This window comes from Lolium rigidum, chromosome 5 (assembly GCF_022539505.1).
Source record: "Lolium rigidum isolate FL_2022 chromosome 5, APGP_CSIRO_Lrig_0.1, whole genome shotgun sequence".
In the NCBI taxonomy this organism is placed as follows: domain Eukaryota; kingdom Viridiplantae; phylum Streptophyta; class Magnoliopsida; order Poales; family Poaceae; genus Lolium; species Lolium rigidum.
In genome coordinates this window covers 132,878,230-132,904,486 of record NC_061512.1, presented here as the reverse complement: position 1 = coordinate 132,904,486, position 26,257 = coordinate 132,878,230, and the positions used below count along the sequence as shown (strand labels likewise).

The 26,257-nt window shown below is 42.0% G+C and overlaps 1 protein-coding gene across 1 annotated transcript in view; it reads right to left on the bottom strand.

Annotated features, from left to right (window-relative positions):
• Positions 1-23,516, bottom strand: part of LOC124656431 (putative disease resistance RPP13-like protein 3) — a 29,137-nt gene extending 5,621 nt beyond the window's left edge. The window contains exons 1-3 of the mRNA XM_047195179.1: positions 22,687-23,516; positions 19,776-21,672; positions 19,273-19,339 (exon numbers count right to left, since the gene is read on the bottom strand). Coding sequence (XP_047051135.1) covers positions 19,273-19,339; positions 19,776-21,672; positions 22,687-23,516 — 2,794 coding nt within the window. The remainder of the gene's footprint in view (positions 1-19,272; positions 19,340-19,775; positions 21,673-22,686) is intronic.
• Positions 23,517-26,257: the final 2,741 nt, after the last annotated feature.

Genomic DNA, 26,257 nt, shown 5'->3' with positions numbered 1-26,257 from the left:
CCATCCCTCCCTGCGAAGGGAAACTTGGCTAGGATCGAGCAAAGTATGCTGGTGGGCACCTTCTCGACCGGCGCCGGTGTAGTCCAATCTCTCAATCCTGTCCTGGCGACGGGAGAGGGCATGGAGGGGTATCTGGTTGGGTTCGAGCGTCGTCTGCGGTTTGGCAGCATTTGGTTTCATCTTTCAAAATGGTTACCCCGTGCCATCAAAACATAGTGGAAGTATCCATTTCTGGCAATTACTCTGCAAAAAGATAACTGAACATCATTTCACAATGGTATGAATATTGTAGCGTACTGCTTACACCCAGTATTGTATTAACTTGGTCACACCAATCCCATATTTACAATTTGTGATTTTTTTTTTCAAATTTCTTACTGCCCCTAGAAAATGAACTATGGAGAGATCTAGCTCTTAGGCGGTATCAGGAAATTCTAATGTAATTGAGTATTTTATATCTATATCCTTTAGTTGTAACTAATCAAGTAGCACACAATATGGTACATCACTAACTTCAATTTTCATAGGGTACTCTGCAAAGATCTCCTACATGGTAGAGGGATCTTACATTGTCAAAAGTAATAGACTGTACATTCTTAGTTAAAAACATGGAAACCTTAGTGATCATGATTCAAATTGACTGTTTGTCACTATCATTTGCAAAGTACGAGAGAACATGTAAAGAACAAGCTTCATTGATTTGAACATATTTTATTAATTTATTCTAGGGTGATTAATCTCTACTGAACAACAAGAACAATTAATAGAAAATTCAGTTTTCCACATGAAGTTTGAAGGCATGAATAATTTTCTTTTCTAAGTTTTTTTGCAAAAGTAGCTGCAGTATTTTGTAAATTTGGACAGCCAGAACTACACCGGAGACAAGGACGGTCTTGAAAAGTGTGAGCAGGTAAAACTATGTCTTTTTTGCTTACCAGTATATTACCCTTCTCTTTCATCTAAGTCTACCCGATTAGTCTTAATTAGAGCTTCCTTTTCTGTTATCTATTTTTTTTTGTCATATTTGATCTCAACTGCAGTTGTAATCGACACAATAGATGAAGAAACACCAAGATGCAATTAGTTGACAGAAGCTGCAAAGAACAAGACTACATACACAAGTGCAGGAAGGAGGCAACTTTTTGATGTATTTCAAGGCTGCATATGGATGCGTCTTTGCATTATTATTCAAAATTCTGAGATCAAATCATTTGTTGAAATTGCTAAAAGCTCTTTATTTGTTTTAGTTTTTTGTTATAGTTATTCTTATATAAATTCTAAGGTCAACTCATTGGTTGAAATTGCTGAACGCTCTTTATTTGTGGCCGAGTTAGGTGTTGTGTCACGCGGAGTGACACAGGGTTTGAACCGATCAGTGAGGTAGCACTATGCCGTCTTGTTAGTAAAGAAGTTTCACATCAAAGCTCAGAAAAAAATACAGCAGGAAAGGACATTCACCTGCGGCATGTCTCCTATGGAGCTGGAACGAGTTCATGATCGACGCCAATGGCTTGCTTGCCGACGGGCAGAGACAACAGAGACAGTGCGCTAGCCTTTAGTGTGCGACATGCTGGCTCGCACGTCTGCAGCCCGGCAGTATCCGCGTCTGTGTTCGTCGCTTCGAAGTCCGGTCTGGGCGCGCCAGCCATCGATGCCCATACTGCTGCCCCAGCCCTGTCTCGTGATGTTGCTGCCCAGATACAGAGCAATGGCCCCGTTAGTCTTGGTCCTAGTCGGACGATGATGGGTTGGTCCCCAAGCTCGGCGACGAGACCCCAATCCAAGGAGAGGCCGCAACGCACAGCTCGGCGACAATGTGAAATTTGGGATGGTGTGATCCATATTGGATGGCCGCAGCGCATAGGTCGGCGCGATGCAACCTGGAGTTTGTTTCGGTGGTTGAGAATAATGGGGATTTGATTTGAAATAAAGACACGAGGGTATTATTGTCTATCCTGAAAATGTGACACTAGGCATTCACCAGTTTGCTCTTAATAGTAGAGAAAAGCAAAATAAGAGAATTTAACGGAGACACCAAATTAATCCACATAGATTTAAAATATATACTTCGTTGGTCATAATATTAACGGCTGAGATTTAAAGGCGACAAATGTTACGTAAAAAGTTGTCACGTTTCAATATTATGTAACCGTGTAGTCTGTTTTTGCCACGTTCAAAATTATATAGCTTATGCCTCCACTTTTTTTTTACTCGGACTCCTGTAATTATTTAATGAGGACGTGTGCCAAGCAATTTCATCTAAGGATACGTATCTAAGATGGACTCTAGCTAGCTGCTGTAGAAAATTTGGAATCAAGCACGTCCGATAAAAAAAAGGAAATAACCATCACTGCCATAATCTGGGATCTAGCATTGTAAGCAAATCTACCAAACAAACACATGCCCAAAAAAAATAGACATGCTAGAACGTGAGCATGAAAATAAGGCTAGCTAGAAGGGAAATGCACTTTGGCTCATAGGAGCATATGCTCTCATTATGTGAATTCACATTTTAAAGTATTAAAAAATTCTAAACTAAATTTTTACATGTACATCTAGATATTTTATGTTGGTACACAAGTTTTCAAAAGAAAAAACATTTTTCTGTGGCTCCTGTAAAAAAGATAAATTTTAATGTTGTAACACGACTACGTACAGGACATTTTTTTGTCTTTTTTATACACACCACATAAAATGTTATTTTTTCCACGAAAACTTGTGAACGAACATAGGATGTCACAATGTATAAGAAAAAATTTATGTCAGATTTTTTTTGACATTTCTAAAATTGTTTTTTATTATTTTCTATAATAGCTAGAACGTGATTTCTCCATGTATTTTGCACCAATGAAAATCCCCATCATATACAAAATGTAAACACGTTAATGTCAACCTACATATTATCAAAACATCTATAACTAGAAGTGGAAGGAAAGTACAGGCTCCGTTATTGAATTCAATTTTAACTATGTTTAGATTTTGTTCATTTACTAGAATACTTATAAATGCATCTCCAGTCGCGTCTCCAAAACCGTCCCCCAGACAACACCGGATTGAGCGTTTGGGAGACGTGTTTTATTCGTGCCGCGTTTGGGGGACGTCGCTCCCCAGTCGCGTCCCCCAAACGCCCCCCCCCCCCCAAAAAAAAATTAAAGGGTTTTTCAAAACACAACCATTTATTAAATATAGCATACAAATAAATATGTTTGCGGAGATTGTTGTTAAACTAAAATACAATAAACAATAAAACAACTAAACAAATAGGGCTAGATCAAGGTGCAGCGGCATTTGTTGATAATCAATTGATCCTCCACAAATGCTCAAAGAGATCAGCTTGAAGTTGCTCGTGAACATTGCTATCACGGATCTCTGCGTACATGGCGAGGAAATCAGCAAAATCTGCAGACAACTCATGATCAACCTCCGCAAGAGGGCCCTGACACTCATAAGTACCAACATGTGTCCTGGCATAATTCTTGCGGTCATCCTCGATGATCATGTTGTGCATGATCACACAAGGCTGCATCACTGATACGTCCAAAACGTATCTACTTTCCCGAACACTTTTGCTATTGTTTTGCCTCTAATTTATGTGTTTTGGATGCAACTAACACGGACTAACGGTGTTTTCAGCAGAACTGTTCTGGTGTCTCGTTTTTGTGCAGAAATCCAACTTTCAGGAAAAACCTCGGAATTTATACAGAAGACCCTATTTTCCCAGAACACTTACGGAGCCAGAAGGGAAAGTCAGGTGGAGGCCCGAGGGCCCCACACCCTAGGGCGGCGCGGCCCAGGAGGGGGGCGCGCGGCCCTAGCGTGTGGCCCCCTCAGCAGGCCTCCAACGCCCTCCTTCGGACTACTTATCGCCCTCGACCTAAAAACGCACGAAAAGAAGTCGAAGTCGCCAGAAACACTCCAGAACGGCGCCACATCGCGAAACTCCGTCTCGGGAGCCAGAAGTCTCCGTTCTGGCACTCCGCCGGGACGGGGAATTGGAGGAGAGCATCGCCGCCATCACCACCGACGCCTCTTCATCAACCAGCCATGTTTCCCCCATCCATGTGTGAGTAATTCCCCCACTGTAGGCTGAAGGGGATGGTAGGGATTGGATGAGATTGGTCATGTAATAGTGTAAGATTGTTAGTGCATAGTGCCTAGTGTCCGTAATTGGTACTTTGATGATATTATTGCAACTTGTTATGCTTAATGCTTGTCACTAGGGCCCGAGTGCCATGATCTCAGATCTGAACATGTTATTATTTCATCATGATATTCATTGTTTATGGTCTTACCTGCAAGTTGTATACACATGTCGTTGTCCGGAACCAATGGCCCCAAAGTGACAGAAATCGGGACAACCAGAGGGGATGGTAGTGATGTGAGGATCACATGTGTTCACGGAGTGTTAATGCTTTGCTCCGGTACTCTATTAAAAGGAGTACCTTAATATCCAGTAGATTCCCTTGAGGCCCGGCTGCCACCGGCTGGTAGGACAAAAGATGTTGTGCAAGTTTCTCATTGCGAGCACGTACGACTATAATTGGAACACATGCCTATTGATTGCTTTGTACTTGGACACCGTTTTATTATTATTTGCAAATGCCCTGCTTGATTGTTACATGAGTTTCTCTCATCCATGCAACGCCCGTTATCCGTCCCCGTGCCTACGATATTTTAATCCTGCTGTTTACTATAATCACTACTCGCTGTCTCTGTTACTCTGCTGCTGTTATTTCACTACTGCTACTGCTATAAAACTGTTACTACTGATAAACTCTTGCGAGCAAGACTGTTTCCAGGTGCAGCTGAATTGACAACTCCGCTGTTAAGGCTTTCAAGTATTCTTTGTCTCCCCTTGTGTCGAATCAATAAATTGGGTTTTACTACCCGCGAAGACTGCCGCGATCCCTATACTTGTGGGTCATCAAGACTGTTTTTACGGCGCCGTTGCCCGGGAGCATAGCTTTATTTGGAAGTTCACTTGGATTTATATTGTTCGCTGCAAATTCTCCATCATGGGTAAAACTCGCGATCCTAAAGTCGCCATATTACCATCCACTACAAGAAAAGGTACAACTCTGAGTACCTCTGCTGCTCTTGATTCACCATCCGTGATTGATAAACTTGTTTCACCACCACATGCTTCACATCTCTGGTACTTACGCTAGATCTGAAAACTCTTATAATATTGATGATGCTTCTGCTGTGCTTGATGATAGTGGTTCATTGGGATCTTTTCTAGATGCTACAATTGCTAGGTCTAGACAAATTGAAAATGTTGAAACTCCTAATGCTACTACACCTGTTAATTCACCTGAAATTGATTATTCTAGTGATGATCCTGATGAAGATTATGTGGAGCTTAATGATGATCTTATTAATAGATGCAATGCTACTGCTGATGCAAGTAAAATTAAAAAGTTTCTCTCACAATATACTGTTATACATAAGTTATCTCCTGATCCTAAATTTGCCACATCTCCTATATGCATTAAGGATAAAGATTATGATTTTTCTCTTGATCTATCTCATATAGCTATTGTAGAGAAAGCACCCTTTTGTGGTACTGAAAAAGAAAGTGTTGTAGAACACATGATTGAACTTTCTTCTATGAGTAGCTTGTTTTCTGATGATATCAAGATGCGTACTTATTTTGTCGCTAAATTTTTTCCTTTCTCATTAAATGATGATGCTAAAACTTGGTATAATAATTTGCCTCCTGGTTCTATTAAAAATCCAACTGATTTGCGTGATGTTTTCTTTCGAAAATACTTTCCTGCTAGTGCTCAACATGTTGCTTTACGAGAGAATTTATAGATTTGACCAGGGAGATGAAGAGAAATTGCCTGAGGCTTGGGCAAGATTTTGTTCTCTTATCAGAGCTCGACCTGGGCATGATTTAGAAAAGAATGATCTACTTGATATATTTTATAGTGGACTAACCATTGAGTCTAGGGCATATTTGGATAGTTGTGCTGGTTGTGTTTTCGGGAAAAGAACTCCGGACGAAGGCTGAAGAATTATTGGCTAAAATAGGCCGGAATCATGATGATTGGACTACGCCTGAACCAATTCCAACGCCAATATTGAAGAAGAGGGGTTTAATTAAATTGAATGATGAAGATATGAGGGAAGCCAAGAAATCTCTCAAGGAGAAAGGTATTAAATCTGAAGATGTGAAGAATCTACCCCCCATAGAAGATATATGTGAGATAATTCCCCCTTCATCCATGATTGAGGTAAACTCCCTTCAGAGCTTTACTAGGGAAGATATTCCGTATTCAAAACCTCCTGCGCAATGCTTAGATGAGTTTGATAATTATATTGTTAAGCAAGAAAATTTTAATATGAGAGTAGAGAATCATCTAATGGAAAATTCTCAAGCTATTAGCAATTTGCATGATATTGTGGAGAGAACCTCCAATGATGTTAAGATGCTTGTTAAAAATTTTCAAATGGTTCAAACTTAAATTGATCAACTCACTAAAGTGCAAAATGACTTATTACAAAATAATTCTAAAGAGAAACATGCTTATGAAGTAACAACTAGAGGTGGTGTCTCTACCCAGGATCCTCTATATCCTGAAGGGCATCCCAAAAGAATTGAACAAGATTCTCAACGCATTGAACCTAAAGCTCCTTCTAAGAAAAAGAAGAAGAAACATAAAAATGTTGTAGAATCCTCTGAACCTGTTAATGATCCTAATAGTATTTCTATTTCTGATGCTGAAACTGAAAGTGGTAATGAACATGATAATAATAATGGTAATGATAAGAATGATGTTTCTGATAAAGAGGAAGTTGAAGATGAACCTGAAAAGCAAGATAAAAATAAAATGTATGCTAAAGAAGATTTTATTGCTAAGAAACATGGTAATGAAAGAGAACCTTGGGTGCAAAAGCAAATGCCTTTTCCTGCTAAGAAACTAAAATCAAAGGAAGAAGAACATTATAATAAATTATGTGATTGGATGAAACCTTTATTCTTGCAAATCCCTTTGACTGATGCTATTAAATTGCCTCCTTATTCAAAGTATATGAAAGATATTGTTACTAACAAAAGGAAAATCCCCAATGAGGAAATTTCCACTATGCTTGCTAATTACTCTTTTAATGGTAAGGTTCCAAAGAAGTTGGGCGACCCAGGTATACCGACTATTCCTTGTTCTATTAAGAATAATTATGTTAAAACTTCTCTATGTGACTTGGGAGCCGGTGTTAGTGTTATGCCTTTTTCTCTTTATAAGAGATTTTACTTAGATAAGGATATATCTTTGCAAATGGCTGATAAATCTACTGCTATTCGTGTTGGTATATGTGAGGATGTTCATGTTCAAGTTACTAATAACTGCTTGATATTAACTGATTTTGTTGTGTTGGAAATGCCTGAAGATGATAATATGTCTATTATTCTTGGGAGACCTGTTCTTAACACCACAGGGGTTGTTATTGATTACAATAAAGGAAAGATTACTTTCAATGTTGATGATAGGGAGCACACCGTCTATTTCCCCAAGAGGATTGAAAAAGCATGCGGAGTTAATACTATTTCTAATGTGAGAACTATCAAAGTTGGAACTATCGATTGTCCTATATATGAGCCTAAAGAAGAATATCAAACTCTTGTGATTGGATCCATATCAATACGATTCAAGGTAACATGATTGATTTGAGGTTTATTTCTTCTTATGCTATGTAAAATTTATTTGGTGGCAAGACTTGATCAACCTTGTTAACAAATACTTTTTATATGCATAGAGGAGGTAAACAACATCTCTTTCTTCCTCCACTTGCTCTAGTTGCTGTAGCACTTTTAATTTGCAAAGTTCCTTAGTTAATTAGAGATTTCAAAATTTTTCCTGGCCAGTAATAATAAACTTAATACCCAGAAATGTGCATTTTTCAAAGTTTTCAAAAATTCACAAAAATTATACCGTTGGTCCTATTTTTCGACGAGGCACCTGGGAGCACCTGGGGATGACCAGTGGGGCATCCCAAGGTGGCACCCCACAGGCTGGCGCGGCCAGCAAGGGGGGCGCGCCACCCTGGTGTGTGGGCCCCCCTTTACCCCACTTTAGCATCTCTTCCTCCCACACTCTTCTCTCTCCCGAAAAAATCGATACCAGCTTCCTCTCACTCATGTTTTTGCTCAAGAACTCCAGATTTCTCGATCTCTTTGCTCAGCCCAGATTTCTGTTTCAAATTTGGCACATTTGCTCTTCGGTATGTGACTCCTTCGATTATCCAAGTAGAATTTTGTTTGGTGGAGTATATCTTGCATATTTTACTGCTGTAGGTAACATGTTTAGTGAGCTTGCATGCTTGTTCTAAGTGGTAGAAACTAGTTTTGATGCATGATTAGTACTCTAGCAAGTTCCTATGATAGTTTCCCTCGATTATATGTCACCAAATCAAGTTTTATATTGTTTGTTGAAAAATTTCAGAAAATGGAAGGGAGTAGGCACCAACTCAACCAACAGGAATTGGAGGTGCAACAGGTCATGAGAGTTCACCGAGAGGAAGGAGTATACCCCACTTACTACCCGTGCGAGGATTTTATGAGAAGTGCGGGGATCTTGCAGGATGTTCAAAGTCTAATCTCTCGTGCAGGGTTGGATGATTTTGTTGATGGTGAACCATGCCAATATGCAAAACTGACTATGTCTGTAGTGCAGGATTTTAAATTCAATTGGTCACGATCTAACCCCATGGTCCAATACAAAATTTATAATAAAACTGTCAACTTGCCATTCAATGATTTTTGTGCAGCAATCAAAGTACCGCAATGGGGATCATGCGAGAAGATAAAGGGATCGCCGCAAGAGTTCTTGGACCCCTTCAAGATGATTTGTCATGGAAGAAGCTTCTCAGAGGATGGTGGTAAAATCAGCAGCATTCATTTCCCAGCTATTCGTTACTTTTCTTATTTCATTACCAAGTGCGTTCTAGCAAGAAAGAATGGAAGTAAAATATCTATCCAGGATCTAGCCTTTCTAGCTGCTGCATTACAAGGTAATAGGACTTATAACTTGGGTGCTTTGATAGCCAACAGACTTGCTACTAACCGTGAGAAGGGAGGAATTTGTGGAGGTCTCATCGCCTCTAGCTTATTAGCTATGCATAATGTAGAACCTCACCATCTTGATATTTAGCTCCCCATAGAGAAACTTGACATAGTCTCCATGATTAAGCATGAATTTGTTTCTGATTCGTCTAATTTGAGCAACCTGTCTTACAGAATAACATTCTACAAGAAATCTTGGACAATAACTAAGAAAACTGGAAAATTAGTAGGATTGCCTGCACCTGCTCTGTTTAACCTTGATTCCAGGGAGGATTGATCAATCACGGAAGGAGAACTGAAGGGATACATAGAGAGAGATGGCCATCGTGCAAGAGACAACACGGATGAGGTCGAGGAACACCTCGACTCGTCATCAGATGCAGCAAGCTCTTCGCATCAACAAGTTGGGCATGAGGAGCCTCCACGCTTTTCTTCTCGCATCGGTACCTTATTATGACTACTCCATGTACGATCCACCGGCATGGAACCCGGACCCTCGTTGGGGTTGATCTCCACTTAGGCCAAAAGCCTAAGATTGGGGGGAGGTATACCGGCATCACTCATTCTTTGCATATTATGGTTGCTGGATACTTGTACATACTTGTTCAGTCTCTTTGAGTGGTTTTCTAATATAAGAGGGAGATGATATTTGGGGAAGTGCTGCCTGAAAACAGATTCTGGACTGTTACCAAAAAAATTCGTGCGCACATCCAGAACGTTATTTTCAGCTGCAAATTTTTGTGCATGTTCCCCAGGTTGTTATCTAACTTTCATTAGTTGAACACTTTTTGAGCTGAGCAACGGAAGATTTTTGTAAAAATCGATTACTGTACTGCTGTCAAGTTTTGGCAGATTTCTGCCATGTTGCTTTTCTGTGTTTCTTTTAGTTTTCATTTTCTTATTCTTGCCTTGTTTCTTTTCTAAAACACAAAAAGACCAAAAATATTTCTGTTGTTTGTCTTCACCATTTTTTTATTTTGAGTCTTGCATTTGTTTCGCTTTATTTGTTATTGCTAGTTTGCTATAAGAAAACCCAAAAAGATTTTGCTTTGTTTGCTTGTTTCCTTTTGTTCTTGTTCTCAAATTCGAAAACACCAAAAATATTTGCTGTTCTTCTTTGCTTTGTAAAGTTCATTATGTGTTCAATGGTCTTCGGTGGCTGGAGCGTGGTTTTCATTTCATATTATCCAAGCTACACAAGTGAAAAGGCAATAATGACGATATTCGACAATCTGATTGTGGTGAGAGGCTGGTATGAACTCTATTTGTTTTCATTTTTGTACATATACTCATCCATGTGAGCATGCTTAGTTGGTTCATGTGAGGTATATGTCATTTAAGAAAGTCTAGTAGTTCATGATCTCTCATGTTTAGCTCCAATTTATCAATATGAGTAGCATGTCATGGATGTTTGCTTGTATTGTTTTATTCATAGATAGGTATGATATTGTGGTATCCTCCTCTGAATAATTCGTTTGAATTAACTTGGCACATGCTCACGCATGCATATGACTGAACAAGAGTCAATTAAGCCTCAATGATTTACATTGCTTCAGAGTTACGGTATCACTTTTATGCCTCGGTTAATTTATTTTGCCGCAAGCATGATTATGACGATTCTTGCTCTCTTGATTTGTCGCCCCCTAGTCTTTTGCTAGCCTTCACTTGTACCGAGCGGGAACGCTGCACGTGCTTCCAAACACATGAAAACCAAGTTATTCCAGAGTGTCCACCATAAATACCTATGGATGGCATTTCAAACCATTCCAAGTAAATTCTCATGCGCTACCTTTAAAACTTCAAAATGCTTCTTAATTTGTGTTGATGTTTCATAGCTCATGAGGAAGTATGTGGTGTTTAACTTTCAACCTTGTCATTTACTCTTGACGGATTTTCATATGGACTAGTGGCACATCCGCTTATCCAATAATTTTGCAAAAAGAGCTGGCAATGGGGTTCCCAGCCCCGATTAATCAAACTTCACTAATAATTCTCTTCACATGTTTTGCTCTGATTCATCAGTAAGCAAATTAATTTTGCAAATAGACACTCCTCCATGGTATGTGATTGATAGAAGGCACCCGAGGATTCGGTTAGCCATGGCTTGTGTAAGCAAAGGTTGGGGGGAGTGTCACCCATAATAAAACTAAAATACGTGTGTCAACAAAAGAGAAGAGGGATGATCTACCTTGCTGGTAGAGATAACATCCTTCATGGGAGCCGCTCTTGGAAGTCCGGTTGGCGAGGTAGTTGGTGTACCCATTACCATTCGTTGACAACAACAAACACCTCTCAAAATAATTTTACTCCTGCTTTACAAATGAAAAGCTCTAGCGCATGTTAATCCCTGCTTCCCTCTGCGAAGGGTCAATCTTTTACTTTTATGTTGTGTCTCCATCCTTTCTTTGAGCACTTTCTTCAGAGCACAACTGTCATTCTTAGTATAATATGCTTGTCTCAAAATATAATTGATTGTAGTATAACTTTGATGCTTTTATCTTTGACAATCACTATTTCTAGTCTTTTTATGAACTTCAGAGGTGCCTGAGCATTTATGTTTTGCTGATGAAATATGGGCAAGCGAGATACCACTCTATCATACTCTTTTGTGAACATTGCAATCCTGCTTATATACATGATTCATGATGCTTATTATTAGTTGTTGGTACCTTTCCATGATTGACATAGCTGTTAGATGATCTTATTTGCATGTATCTTATTATGAACTGCCTAAGTGTTAGCCATAGCATGAGAATATTTACATCATATGAACAAATATGTTCGTGAAAGTTCTTTTGTCGCTCAGTTGTTAACTGAATTGCTTGAGGACAAGCAATAAGCTAAGCTTGGGGGGAGTTGATACGTCCAAAACGTATCTACTTTCCCGAACACTTTTGCTATTGTTTTGCCTCTAATTTGTGTGTTTTGGATGCAACTAACACGGACTAACGCCGTTTTCAGCAGAACTGTTCTGGTGTCTCGTTTTTGTGCAGAAATCCAACTTTCAGGAAAAACCTCGGAATTTATACAGAAGGCCCTATTTTCCCAGAACACTTACGGAGCCAGAAGGGCAAGTCAGGTGGAGGCCCGAGGGCCCCACACCCTAGGGTGGCGCGGCCCAGGAGGGGGGCGCGCGGCCCTAGCGTGTGGCCCCCTTGGCAGGCCTCCGATGCCCTCCTTCGGACTACTTATCGCCCTCGACCTAAAAACGCACGGAAAGAAGTCGAAGTCGCCAGAAACCCTCCAGAACGCCGCCACATCGCGAAACTCCGTCTCGGGAGCCAGAAGTCTCCGTTCTGGCACTCCGCCGGGACGGGGAATTGGAGGAGATCATCGCCGCCATCACCACCGACGCCTCTTCATCAACCAGCCATGTTTCCCCCATCCATGTGTGAGTAATTCCCCCGCTGTAGGCTGAAGAGGATGGTAGGGATTGGATGAGATTGGTCATGTAATAGTGTAAGATTGTTAGGGCATAGTGCCTAGTGTCCGTAATTGGTACTTTGATGATATTGTTGCAACTTGTTATGATTAATGCTTGTCACTAGGGCCCGAGAGTGCCATGATCTCAGATCTGAACATGTTATTATTTCATCATGATATTCATTGTTTATGGTCTTACCTGCAAGTTGTATACACATGTCGCTGTCCGGAACCAATGGCCCTGAAGTGACAGAAATCGGGACAACCGGAGGGGATGGTAGTGATGTGAGGATCACATGTGTTCACGGAGTGTTAATGCTTTGCTCCGGTACTCTATTAAAAGGAGTACCTTAATATCCAGTAGATTCCCTTGAGGCCCGGCTGCCACCGGCTGGTAGGACAAAAGATGTTGTGTAAGTTTCTCATTGCGAGCACGTACGACTATAATTGGAACACATGCCTATTGATTGCTTTGTACTTGGACACCGTTTTATTATTATTTGCAAATGCCCTGCTTGATTGTTACATGAGTTTCTCTCATCCATGCAACGCCTGTTATCCGTCCCCGTGCCTACAGTATTTTAATCCTGCTGTTTACTATAATCACTACTGCTGTCTCTGTTACTCTGCTGCTGTTATTTCACTACGCTACTCGCTATAAAAGCTGTTACTACTGATAAACTCTTGCGAGCAAGACTGTTTCCATGTGCAGCTGAATTGACAACTCCGCTGTTAAGGCTTTCAAGTATTCTTTGTCTCCCCTTGTGTCGAATCAATAAATTGGGTTTTACTACCCGCGAAGACTGCCGCGATCCCCTATACTTGTGGGTCATCAATCACCTCCCACATTTGGTCGTGAGACCAGCTTATAGCAGGGTACCGGACAATTGCAAACTGAGCTTGAAGCACACCAAATGTCCACTGGACATCCTTTCTGCAAGCCTCCTGTTGCGAAGCAAAGTGAGAATTCTTCTGACCTCATGGATTCGAGATTGTTTTGACAAAAGTGGTCCATTCTGGATATATACCATCTGCTAGATAATAGCCTTTGGTATATTGGTGGCTATTGACCTCATAGTTGCATGGTGGAGCATGATCTTCCACTAGTCTGCTGAACACCGGAGACTGCTGCAACACGTTGACGTCATTGTGTGATCCTGCCATGCCAAAAAAAGAATGCCAAATCCACAAGTCATAATCTGCCACAGCTTCAAGCACGACACTGCAATATCCATGACGCCCTTTGTATATATCTTGCCAAGCAAATGGGCAATTCTTCCATAACCAGTGCATGAAATCGATGCTTCCAAGCATTCCAGGGAAGCCTCTGGCAGCATTTTGTGCCATGATCCTTGCAGTCTCTTCCTTATTTGGCCCTCTCAAGTAGTATTTGCCAAACTTTCCCACCAAAGCTCGGCAAAACTTGTACATGCACTCAATGGCAGTTGACTCTGCGAAGGTAGTCGTCCTGTGTATTGGCAGGTGCTCCGTATGCAAGCATCCTCATGGCAGCGGTGCACTTCTGAATCGACGGTAACCCGACATCGCCTACAACGTCGTGCTTGAGCTTGAAGTAGGGGTCAAACTCTCGAACGCCGTGGAGGATATTCATGAACAGACCCTTGCTCATCCTATACCGGCACCGAAAATTGTCGGCATATGTTGCCTCATCTGCGAAGTAGTCGTTGTGCAGCATGGTATGCCCTCCATCCTCTGTCGGGGCTTCGAATTCTTTCTCGCCGGCCTTGATCCTCCGCGACGCGGCCTCTTCCTCTTCTCCGCCTCGGCGTTAATCACGTCCTGGAGGGCCGCGATGATCAGCAAATGCTCCCGGAGGTCATCGTCGAAGTCTTGCTCGTCCTCCAGCAGTAGGGAAATTATCTCGTCGTCGCTATCCATGTCTGAAGCAAAATCAATGGTTAAAATTGCGTCGTGGCAGACGAGGCAACGAATAACAGCCAATCGCGCGTACCTGGCAAGTCGTTGAGCACCTTGTGTGCGCGGAGGTGGGCCGGATTTGACGCCGCGTTCTGGGATGCGCTGGCGAAGCGGCGGCGGCGGAACGACCGGCGAGAGTGCCAGCCGTGACGACGGTGCCGACTCTCAGAAGATATCAGTCATCGAAATGGCCGGCAAATCTAGCGGCGGCGGAGGGGTGGGAGGCGCGGGAGGGAAGGAGCGACGAGAAAAAAATACGCGAACCAACGGTTTATGAAAATAGTCGCCGACATGTGAGAGCCCGCCTCACTTTTCGTTGTGTCCGGCGTGCCCGGAGCGTCCCCTGTGAGGCGGGACGGTCTCGGGGCGCCGGTCACCGTATCGGGGGGCGCCGGATAAATAGCGGCTTTGGGGGACGCGGCTGGGAACGTTTTCTTGTCCGGTGCGCCCCAAATCCCTTTGGGAGACGGTTTGGGGAACGCGACTGGAGATGCTCTAATAATTCATATTTGTTAGGTAAAATGAAATCGAATAGAGGCCAACAAAAAATACAACGTAACATATCTACCTGGTAGAGTATACTGATCTATGCATGCACGTGCATGGTTGTATATACAAAATCATCACAGAACAATTATATATTTTTAATTTGAGTACCAACTATAAATAAAATATGAATATTCCGAGAATCCTGTTTAGTAATAATTTCCACCAAAATTTCACCTATACAAGACATATTTTTGCATAGTTTAGATATTAACTAGAAAACCCATGAGACCCTGATTATATATCACACTTGATTTAAGCAGCAAGTCAGCAGCCTCCGAAACACACAGTTAGAATGTCACAAAATATTAATTTTTTAATTATATATTATTTGTGTGTTGACATATTGAATAAAGAAATAAATTGCTGCATGACACCGTTATTTTCTGGCGTTTGCCGAAACACACCGTCTGATTGTCTCTTTATTACGTACCATTACAATTTGTGGCACATTTGACATAGCACACCGCTTGGCCAAAAGGGGAAACTTTGGCGGATTGTTTCACTGCTTGGCCAAAAGGGGAAGTTTGGCGGATTGTTTCACTGCTTGGTCAAAAGGGGAAAGTTTGGCGGATTGTTTCTAAAATGGTTATAGCATTATCATCCGGGAGAAAAGTGACAAACTTTCCGTGTTTAGCCATGCGATGTGTTCTGGCAAATGTGCTGGATAATTATAATGATACCTGATAAAGGCACAATTAGACGATGTGTTTCTACAAACGCAAAAAAATAACTGTGTTATGTAGTAAATATTCATATTTAATAATGATCTAATGGTAATCTTGGAGAATATGATAATCTATGTATCTCACTTATTAATTGGTTAAGTAAACGAGAGGAATAAATAATGGCAAGGTCACAAAAAATAAATAGTCGATGCTTAAGGCCTGCCTACTAGCGAGGACAAGTCTTTTTTTACTTCAAGATTATACAACTGTATTATTTATTATTGCATTATCTAATATCCATGAAATCATAATATCTTTGTGTTGACCGTTTCAAAACAATGAAAACAATGCCCTCGCATTTGCGAGGGCCACTGTGCTAGTTGTGTTAAAAATAGAGCCAGAAACTCTTGGTTTTGATCTCAATTTATTTTGTATTTTCTACTAATTTTGTTTTCTAATTATTAGTAATCTAAGGTGACTTTTAATATTTGTGGGATTTTATTGTGTTTCTATTTACCAGTTGCAAGTGGGGTTACAACTGAGATTTTATCCAGTTGCAGGTGAGGCTGCAACTAAAATTGTTTCAGTTTTAAGGTGTGTTGCAACTGAGTTTTTTCCGGTTGCAAGTGGGGCTGCAACTGAGTCTTTTCCAGTTACGAGTAGGGTTGCAATTGAGTTTTTTTCCTTGTAATTTTTTCTAGTTGCAACTCGGTTTGCAACTATTTTTTTTCTAATTGCCTGCTAAGTTAGTTTTTTCAGTTGCAAGTGGGATTGCAACATAGTTTTTTCCAGTTAGGGTTGCAACTGAGTTTTTCTTAGACTTTTTCCATTTGCAAGTGGGGTTGCAACTGAGTTTTTCTGTCTGAGTATTTTCCTTGAGTTTTTCTAGTTGCAAGTGGGATTGCAACTGAGTTTTTTTTCTAGGTACAACTTGCAAGTGGGGTTGCAACTAAGTTTTTTTCAGTTGCGAGTAGAGTTCCAACCTAGTTTTTTCCAGTTGCAACTGGGGTTGCAACTAAGTTTTACTATGTTTTTTTCGGTTGCGAGTGGGGTTGCAAATGAGTTTTTTACCTGAGTTTTTTCCAGTTGCAACTGGGATTGCAACTGTGTTTTTTTCCAGTTGTGAGTGGGGTTGTAACTGAGTTTTTTTCCGGTTGTAAGCTGAGTTTTTTCAGTTGCGAGTGGGGTTGCAACTGAGTTTTTTTTCTAGTTTCAAGCTGAGTTGTTTCCACTTGAAATTGGGGTTGCAACTGAGTTTTGGTTGCAGTTTAAAAAAATTCAGTTCCAAATGAGGTTGCAACTGAGATTTATTGTCACTTGCAGATCGTGTTGTTACTGAGATTTTTCCAGTTGCAAATGGGGTTGCAAATGATATTTTTTTCAGTTAAAAATTAGGTTGCAAGCAAGATTTTGTTTTCCATTATGGTGCAAATTAGGATACTTTTTGTTGCGAGTAAGTTGCAGGTGGGTTGCGGTTGAGAATTTTCAAGTTTACACCATGGTTGCGACTAATGAAAGTTCATGTAGTACAAGTTAATTTTCCTGGGCTTATAAAATGTTCATATATTACGCAATAGTGGTCGACAACATCTGACTGATATTTAAATTAATTCTTGATAGTTGAGTGTTTCCTTTCCTTTTTAGGAACCTGGTCAGACTAGAGCTTGTTGTTCTTCTCTACTCTCCAAGAAGGGAAGAAAGGGGAAAAGATGTCACTCAAAGCTTCTACTACCATACCGTACGAAGAAGCAAATGCTAAAAAGGCCCACAAAGGACAATGGCCTGAAGAAAGTCAGGCCAGGCCATCTCCCTCACGCACGGCAAATCATAAGAAGGCCATGTGTAATTGGATTGATTAGCGCTAGAGATCAACGCATGTGACGTCAGCTGACTGAGAACTAGCCGTGCCCTAGTCACACCCATATCTATACGTACTAATAAAGAAAGTAAGGTTTCTCCCTAATTTTTTCGTCCATTTTTAAATTGGAAAACGGTTGTTGTCAGCCGACCGATCCGGGGGGAAAGATCGGTGGTGCTGTTTTAGCGCGGCTCGCCCCGCTCCGCCCCGTGTTCGGACTGGCCCATTAGCCCATAAACACTTCCTGCTGTGATTTTAGCCCATGCAAGCAAAGTAGCCAGCGCAGCCCATGCAAGCAAAGCAGCCAGCACCATTCTAGCTCCGTCATGCCGCACGTAGAGATGTTGTATACGTTCGTTAGTTTTGTAACAATTGCGTATAAAATTTATAAAGAAAGCACGTCAGAGATGTTGTAATGTTTACCTGGGCGTTTGCCATAAATTGTTTTGTTGTAATGGCCTATAATTTTTTGTAAAATAGTTGGTGATTTTTATTGTAATTAAATATATAGAAAATGTGTTATTGTTTTAACCAATTTTTCATAGTCACGAACACATGTTTTTTGTTGTTATAGCTTTTGATTTTTATTGTAATTGTTGTCAATTTTTGTTGTAAACCAACATGTAGAAAAGTAGTTGTTAATTATCCACTTTTTATAACATTTACATTTTGAAATTTTGTTGTGAATATTTTGTTGTAAAAGTATATTTTTTTTTGTAAGCGGGGTGGATTTTGTTGTAATACTCGTTATGACTCAGATCTGTCGTCAGGTGGCATTTTTGTTGTAAATATTGAGGATGTCAGGCTCAAAGGAATATAACTTTTCAGTTTAACTGGGGAAGAGAAGGACTGCGGGTTGAGTTTCCAAAAAATAGGGGGAAAACGTAAAAGTTACATTACAGTTGATTCTGGACGTCGGATCTCGATCGGACGGAGCGGAGAACGACCGATTTTTCTCTCTTTTTTCAGTCGGACGACGCTCAGCGTCGCCCTTTTAAATTAACCCTATTTTTCAAACGAAATTATAAAGCATGCCACCGCTTAGTATTTTTTTTGAGGGAGCATGCCACCGCTTAGTAAAGACACCGATTCTTTCAGGAAGAAAAAATATGTGAGCGTCGTTTGTTGTCATGGCTCCATGCTCTTCAGCCTTCCTCCTCTTTGGGCCTGCCATTTGGTATTGGCTTCCTCATCATCTCTCCCGACGAGGCGCGCCTATTTGTTGTCGAATCCGTCCCTGTAGAGATTAAGCGGCGACATCGCGTCCTCCCGCTCATAGGTCACTCTCGGTTTAGAGGGGAGCCCCGTCACCGTTGAGGCCAACCGCCGCGGAGGCCGTGTAGTGGCGGCAATAGCAATAGAGCTGGAGTCGTCGACGGATCCCGAGCGGCCTCCTTCGGTTCGCCGGATCCGCGCGCTGAGACGGCGACGAGCTAGGCGCGGGACGGCGAAAGTCTCTACTTGAGTCTGATAGAGCTTTTTTCTGTTCGACAGATCGATTTGCATAGCTAGCGAGCTGTAGCCTGAGTTTTCTTAGATAAAACACTACTGCGCCGGCCCAATAATCTATACAAAGCCAGTACGATTGGAGAAATTGCAGAAATTCTTAATTGTTGTATTACATCCATACATACATGCATTGAAATTGCACGGTCTGTCTTTCTATCCTGTAATTGCATTCTTTCTTTTATCTGCACACTAATGCTTGCAAACTAGATTTCAGATTTTGGTTCTTCTCAAACAAGCTTCTACGTAAAGTAAGCACATGCATATACACTTAAGTAATCCCTTCTCGTTCATTACAGCAGAAGTATGATTTTCAGCAATTAAATTCTCGATGACCTAAAAATATAAAAAAATCAAATTTAAACTAAGACCCTGACAGTTTTTGTGGATCGTAGGGAGTACTTTTTATCCGCTATACAGTAAGAATTATTATTTTGTATGTATTGTTGATTTATATCAATACGATAGTTACTAGAATTTTTAAAGAAAACTATAGATTGATAACATATGGTCTGAGAATTAAGAAGTCCCTCAAAATCACCTAACAATTGACAAAACCATATTCTCAAATCTGAAATTTAGGTGACTTGAGATTTATGTGCTACACACCAGAAAATTAATAAAAACATATTATAAAATGTTCTCTACGGTATTTTCATTCTCATAAAATAATATTCGTTAAAAATCAATCCGCCGCAACGCGCGGGCATATTTCCTAGTGATATATATATATATGTGCAGTTGAGCCCATCTGTTGCTATGACAAGCGTACGTATAATGAGGGTCTCTTGGGATGGTCCTTCAGCGCATGGCCGAACGCTTCATTGGCCTCCTTCAACAAGGCATCGCTGTCAAACTTCACATATACTGTGAATTCCTCAAGACAAAGGAGGTTCCCTATGGTAGCACAGGTATGATGCATGGCCTGCGGCGTCTTGAGCCAATAGTAAACACATTCGAGGCTGGGCATGGCTCCCCGCAGGAACGTGAGCGTCGCATTCGTTGCGAGGCATCTCAGCCTGGAGAATGCACCTGCGCCAACAACAAGATCAGCAAGTTCGACGCCATCGTGATAACCAGTCGATAGATCGAGGGTAACGAGTTCTGAGAACCTCCCGAGGATCTCCACGCCCCGCGCCTCCACGACCTTCAACATCAAACTCAGTTCGGTGAGGTGCGGGAGAAATGAGTAATCAATCCACACCGGCAGCCTAGGAAACACGACACCATTCAGCCTTAGACAACGGAGGCCCCGGGGAGGAACGTAGGCTTCATAACCCTCCAACTGAAGTAAAAATTCAACATCGAACCAATAAGGGGTAATTTTGATGGTCTGGAGTTTCTGCATGTTCCCTACCGACTCCATCAGAACTTTGAACGACTCATTGTTGAATTCTTCAAAATCAGCACGGAACTCTCTCATCTCCGTCAGCTTGCCTAGCTCTTTCACAGAACTCGGGGAAACAATGACGAATGATAGCTCTTCCAAGGATATTAGGTTCCCGATCCAATCTGACACCATACCGTCATAGCGCAGACACTTCAACTGCACTAGCTGGCTAACACTCTGTGGCAACTCAGGAATGTGTGTTTGGAGCAGGCTTAGTGTCTGCAAGAACTTAAGATTTCCTATTTCTGTCGGAAGATCAGCAATAGGCATGTCCATGATCTCCAGGTACCGAAGATGAAGTAATCTCCCGAGATTCACGAGATCATAAGGATGATCCTCTGTAAAGGTACACCTTTCTAAGGCTAGGACACGCAATGCTTGAAAGCTTGAAAGAGATGGCATCATACCAAGATGAGACCTGGTGGAAACAAATGTCCTCACTTGTCGCGTGCGCATGTTTGCAAAATTGGGTTTTTGCTCTTGCTGCTCGAATGAGGATCTCTTTTGGATGATTGCTATCCTACGACTATTGCTTTCCGAAAAGGTGCATTGCTTGTTACCATGAAATGCGGTAACAAACTTTTCTTCCTTTGACAAGGAAAGGATCATATCAAGCACTAAATCATGCACACGACAACCAAATATGCCATCCTCGTGAGAACTCTTTTCTGGCAGGAGCATGCTCCTGTTTATAAGCTCGTTAAAGCAATTTTCTCCCGACGCGAACAACCCCATCTCATGTTTCTCGTTGACAAAACCTTCCGCTACCCACTTCCATATCAAAGCGTCTTTTTCAATCTCACTATCTTCTGGAAATAGGCTTAGATACAAGAGACAGGTCCTCAGATCGAATGGCAGATCATAGTAGCTAAATAGCAATATCTTTCTTGTGTTATCCACATGTATGTTATTTCCATCGCCAAAACCAATTGAGTTGTACACCTCTGGCCAATCCTCTGCTGGTTTACTAGCCAGCAAACTAGCTATTGTAATGATAGCTAGTGGTACACCACCACATTTCCGTATGACCTTTTCAGATATCTCAGCCGACTTATCATAAGAGTTTTTGCTTTTACCAACTACTAATCTTCTGTAGAATAGCTCTTTGGAATTCTCACTAGAAAGTGGCTTGTGCATGTAAACATGGCCAGTCTCTTCAGCAACTTCTAGAATACGAGTAGTTGTGATGATTACACTTCCACAATCATTATCAACCCAAGCACATCTGATTACTTCCCAGGACTTTGTAGACCATATGTCATCAATAACGATAAGGTACCTATTGAAACGATAGTGTGGGATCTGTCACTACTAAAGCAGTAGATATAAAGTACACAACTTGGAATTATGATAATCTGAATTCATTCTGCTAGAGTTTTATAATTTTACATCCCAATTTGTATGTACTTATCTAAGAAATCTAATTTGAGTTTTAACTCTCCATTAAAACTTATTCAAAATAAATGCAAAGAAAGTTGGGTACGCGAGCAGAATTAAGATTTGTACTAGGTGTATACTCCCTCCGTCCCAAAATATAAGACGCAAAAGTCAATGTTTTTAAAATTTGACCAAGTTTATACACAAAAATATGAACATTTACAATACTAAATCATTATCAATAGATTCGCCCTAAAGTATATTTATCTTAATATGTCAATTCGATATTGTAGATGTAAATATTTTTTTTCTAAATATTTGGTCAAAGTTTGTAAGGTTTGACTTTTGACCAATCCTTAGACGCCTTATATTTTGGGACGGAGGGAGTAATTGTTAAGAGTTAAAGTTTTCTAGGTTTGAGCAAATACATAGAAGAAAATAGCAACATTTATAATATCAAATAAATACATTATGAAAACATAATTCGTCATGGATCTAATGATGTTGATTGAATATTGTAATGATGTTGATATTGTTCGCTATAAAGTTTGTTAAGCTTAGAAAACTTGAACTTTTAAAATAAATTATACTACGCCTTATATTTTGGAGTAGATAGAGTAAGAATGTGTGTAGGTCTCTTTAGATAACCCTCTTTATTCAAAAACATGTAATAATTTGTGACACAATCCAAATCATGATGAAAAAACACCTCTAAGAACACAAATCACGTGTTTATCTTGTTCTTTTATAGGTTACATGATCACGGACTAAAATATGTACTCAATCATTGTATTGAGTAGTACATGTGTGTATAGGCAAATTCAATGCACCGATATGATCAATGATATATTTGGGATCACACTGAGGTAAATCTCTGAAACATGAATGTCAACATATCTCGCAAGAATGTACGTACCTCCTGCCATCAAGCAATCCTCGAAGTTTTCTGATGAGCTGACACTCATCCAACATTGTTATGTTTGAGCAAGAACCCTCGTCAAGTTGGAGAAGAATATCCATCAAAACTTTCTTCACGTCGGGATCTTGACCAACTGGGACAAAAGCCCTACGAGCAAATCCTTGTAGCTTGTCGTAGACTGCTTTGGCAAGAGTTGTTTTGCCAAGTCCACCAAATCCATAGATAGAGAGTATCTTGAGTGGCTGCTCGGTATTGGACACGGCATCACCATTACCTAACAGCCTCTCTATTAGCTCGTCTCTTGGCCCATCGATACCGATGATCTCTCTCTTATCTTTGAACAGAGCTAGCACGCGAGGATCAACGGTAGTTGTGCTAGCCGGATTACAATTAACATCATCTATCTTATACCTGTCACGCCGAGAGGCTACCTCATGGACCTGATCCTTGATGTCATTGATTGCATCGGCAATGTGGTGGTCAGTCTTGCGCTTCTTGAACAAACTTAGCACCTTCCTCATGAACCCCCTGAAGCTATCTACATCGGGGTCAGGCGCAGAGCCTTCGGCATGTATAAGGAATCTATCAACGACATCTTCCATCCCATATGATAGCTCCTTGACATCATCGGCCCAGATCTTGACCTGCTCATCGAGCTGGTCACGCCTCACCCTAGCTACCTTGCGGAGGGCGGCGTCCATGCTCCTCATCTCCCTCTCGAGAAACTTGACGTCTTTCCTCAGCCCTGCCTCCAGCTTGTACTCCTCCTTGAGGAGCTCCACCAGCTTGGGCAGCAGGGCGCCCATGGCGCCCGTCGCAAGGTCCATGGCGGGCTCGCTCGGTGGCATATCTTAATTTTCCTATCTTGCTTGCTTTGTTTAGCCTTCTTGTTGTTTGCTTCGTTCACATGTGCCTATATATGCAGCATAATGTGGGTGTTGTCGATGCTACGGAGCCTCCGAGGTTGAGCTCGTCGATCGGCCGGCCAGGCGGAAGAAATTATGGGGCATGCGCCTGCAGCCCTGCATTACTTCGGCTAATTAAGTTAAGTTCACATCACAATCGCTGGCTTCATAAACCGTGCTAAATGCAAATGGTAGAAAGTAGGTAGGAACTCAAAACTGGGAGACACGGTTATCGTTCGAGTACCGCCAAGCCAAGATATTGCCATCCGGTGGCAGCTCATGTGTACTTCTGGCAAATTAATAGTTTCGCAGCCATGGCATTCCAGGTTTCTTAGTTTATAGTACTACCTTCGTTGTTACTTTGATTCAATGAAATTTGACCGCGAAGTTTTAGTCAACACACAATGAAATTGCTTTAAATGTAGTGTTACTAAGGTACCCAACATTCGGTTTCGAATCTTTTTTTTTGAAACGAGGCAAAAGCTTTGCCTTTCATTAATATAGGAGAAAAGAGTTGGCCCGTTTATGAGGAAAACTGGCCGAAAAACCGTTACAACACGACACCACACGCCAGCCCTGAGGCTGCACTCCACACGGGTCAACGATCAAACAGGTCGACACCACACCTCAACGCAATAGGCGGAGACGAAAGACCGGAGACATCACTCCAAACTACCACGCCGGCCCCAAGGCCGCGCCCCTCCTGGCCGAAGACGAGCCCGCCTCCACCGAACCACCAAAACACTCCGCAAGACCCTCTGACCGGCGGACGTCCAAAGCGCGGCCCCAAGACGCAAAGCAACACAAGAGCACCGCCCACGCCCGATCCCGCTAAGGATCTAGGGTTTCCCCGCAGAACCCGGGCGGAGATCAGGAAAACCCGCTTCGACGACGCCTTCAAGAAGGATGTGGCGTCCACGGGCGTCACCGTCGTCGGTCCTGGCCGGTCGCCAAGACAAAGCTTTCGCCTAGCAGGGAGTCCCAAGACCTCGCGCCCGCCCAACCAAGGACCGGCACAAACCACCAACTGCAACCGCCGCAACGCGACCCCCGGAGAGACGCCGCATGTACCCCGCCACGCAGCCTCAAAACGCTCGACTTCTAGCAGCAACTTCATGGCCATCCCCCAGCCGCCGCCGCGCTACACAACCTGTAGCCATCGGAGTGCCGCCAAAGAGCGCCGTGGGCGCAGCCGGAACGCCACATAGAGGGGACGCCAACCAACACCGACACGAGGCTTGAAGACGAACGCCGAAGACCGCGGACTTGCGCAAACCAACACATCCACATGGCCGCCACCCCGCCATCCAGTGTCGCGCCCTCCCCAACAGCAACGTCGGAGCAGACCAGGAAGAAGAGCCACGCCGCAGCCCCGGCGACCACGACCGAGCCCGCGCTGACAAGGTATTAACTTGTCAATGCCTACAAGTAGTAGACTAGGGTTTCCTTGGATGTAGAGGGCAAGTAGATCTCGAAGGTTTCAGCCGAAAAGTACTCGGCAATGTAAGAACTAGGGTTTTTGAGATAATGATTCGATTTCTTTCTTTGTCCCTCGACTCCCCTTTATATAGGAGGTGGAGCCGAGGGTTTCGCAACATACAAGTTTACAGAGTCCGAGAGGGTTTCTAACCAGTCCCGCAAGATTACGAATAATGCTTCCTATTACAACTCTAACTTTCCTTAACAGTATCTTGGGCTTCCGAATCTTCTTATTCTTCGGGTCATGGGCTTTTAGTAAACCCTGGGTATCTTCTTCGGCAGGCCCATTGGGGATGCCTATGTCAGTAGCCCCCGAGATTTTGTTTGAATCGTAGAGTCAAGGAAAATCTCCACCTTTATATTTATTCGTTAACTCCGAACTTTATCACATATCTTTGCATATGAATTTCTATATTGTACAGGGATAATGGTAGTTGGGGCTAGTTCATCTGACGGATCAGGTACTAGTTAACTGCTCTAGTGGCAATCCGCAAAAACCTACTTCAAGATCACGTCCCTGGACATGATCTCGGGATACTGGTGTAAACTTCGACAGGTGCCGCTTAAGGTCTTACCATTCTGTCGAGTCCCAGTCATATTTATCGGTTACCTAACGCGTCCGTTAGGATTTTTCTTCGTATATGTTGATACGGAAAAAAGTAGCAAACCGATGTCAGAGACGGCGCCATGCCGCACAGAACGGATCTGGGGTCTTACCTTCGCAAAGTTTTGCGGCATTCAGAAACTGTTCGCATCTTTGGCGTTCTGAGAATATATTGTCGAGTGCTTATTCGGCTATTGGAATAGCACATTTTATTGAGTCAATGTATGACTTATATTGCCTTCCCGATGGGAATATATGTAGATTTATTTGTATAACTCGAAATATACTCACTCCTTTCTTTCTTTGTCTTCTCTCTTTTCTCCTTTTTTTAATAGTTTGTTCGCGTGCCCGATGGGAGTAGCCCCGAGGCTACAGCCAAGGACGTGTGCTTGGTTGTAGGCTCAACATTCTAATGCTTCATGTCACTATATTGTCTTTCTTTCTCGAGGTTTTATATCTATCGGGTGCGCGAACAGTGCTCCCGATGGGAGTAGCCCCCGAGGCTATGAACAAATGCTTGCGTTTGGTCATAGGCTCTCGCCATTTCTATTTTTCCATATTCGAACGTTTCTTTTTTCCA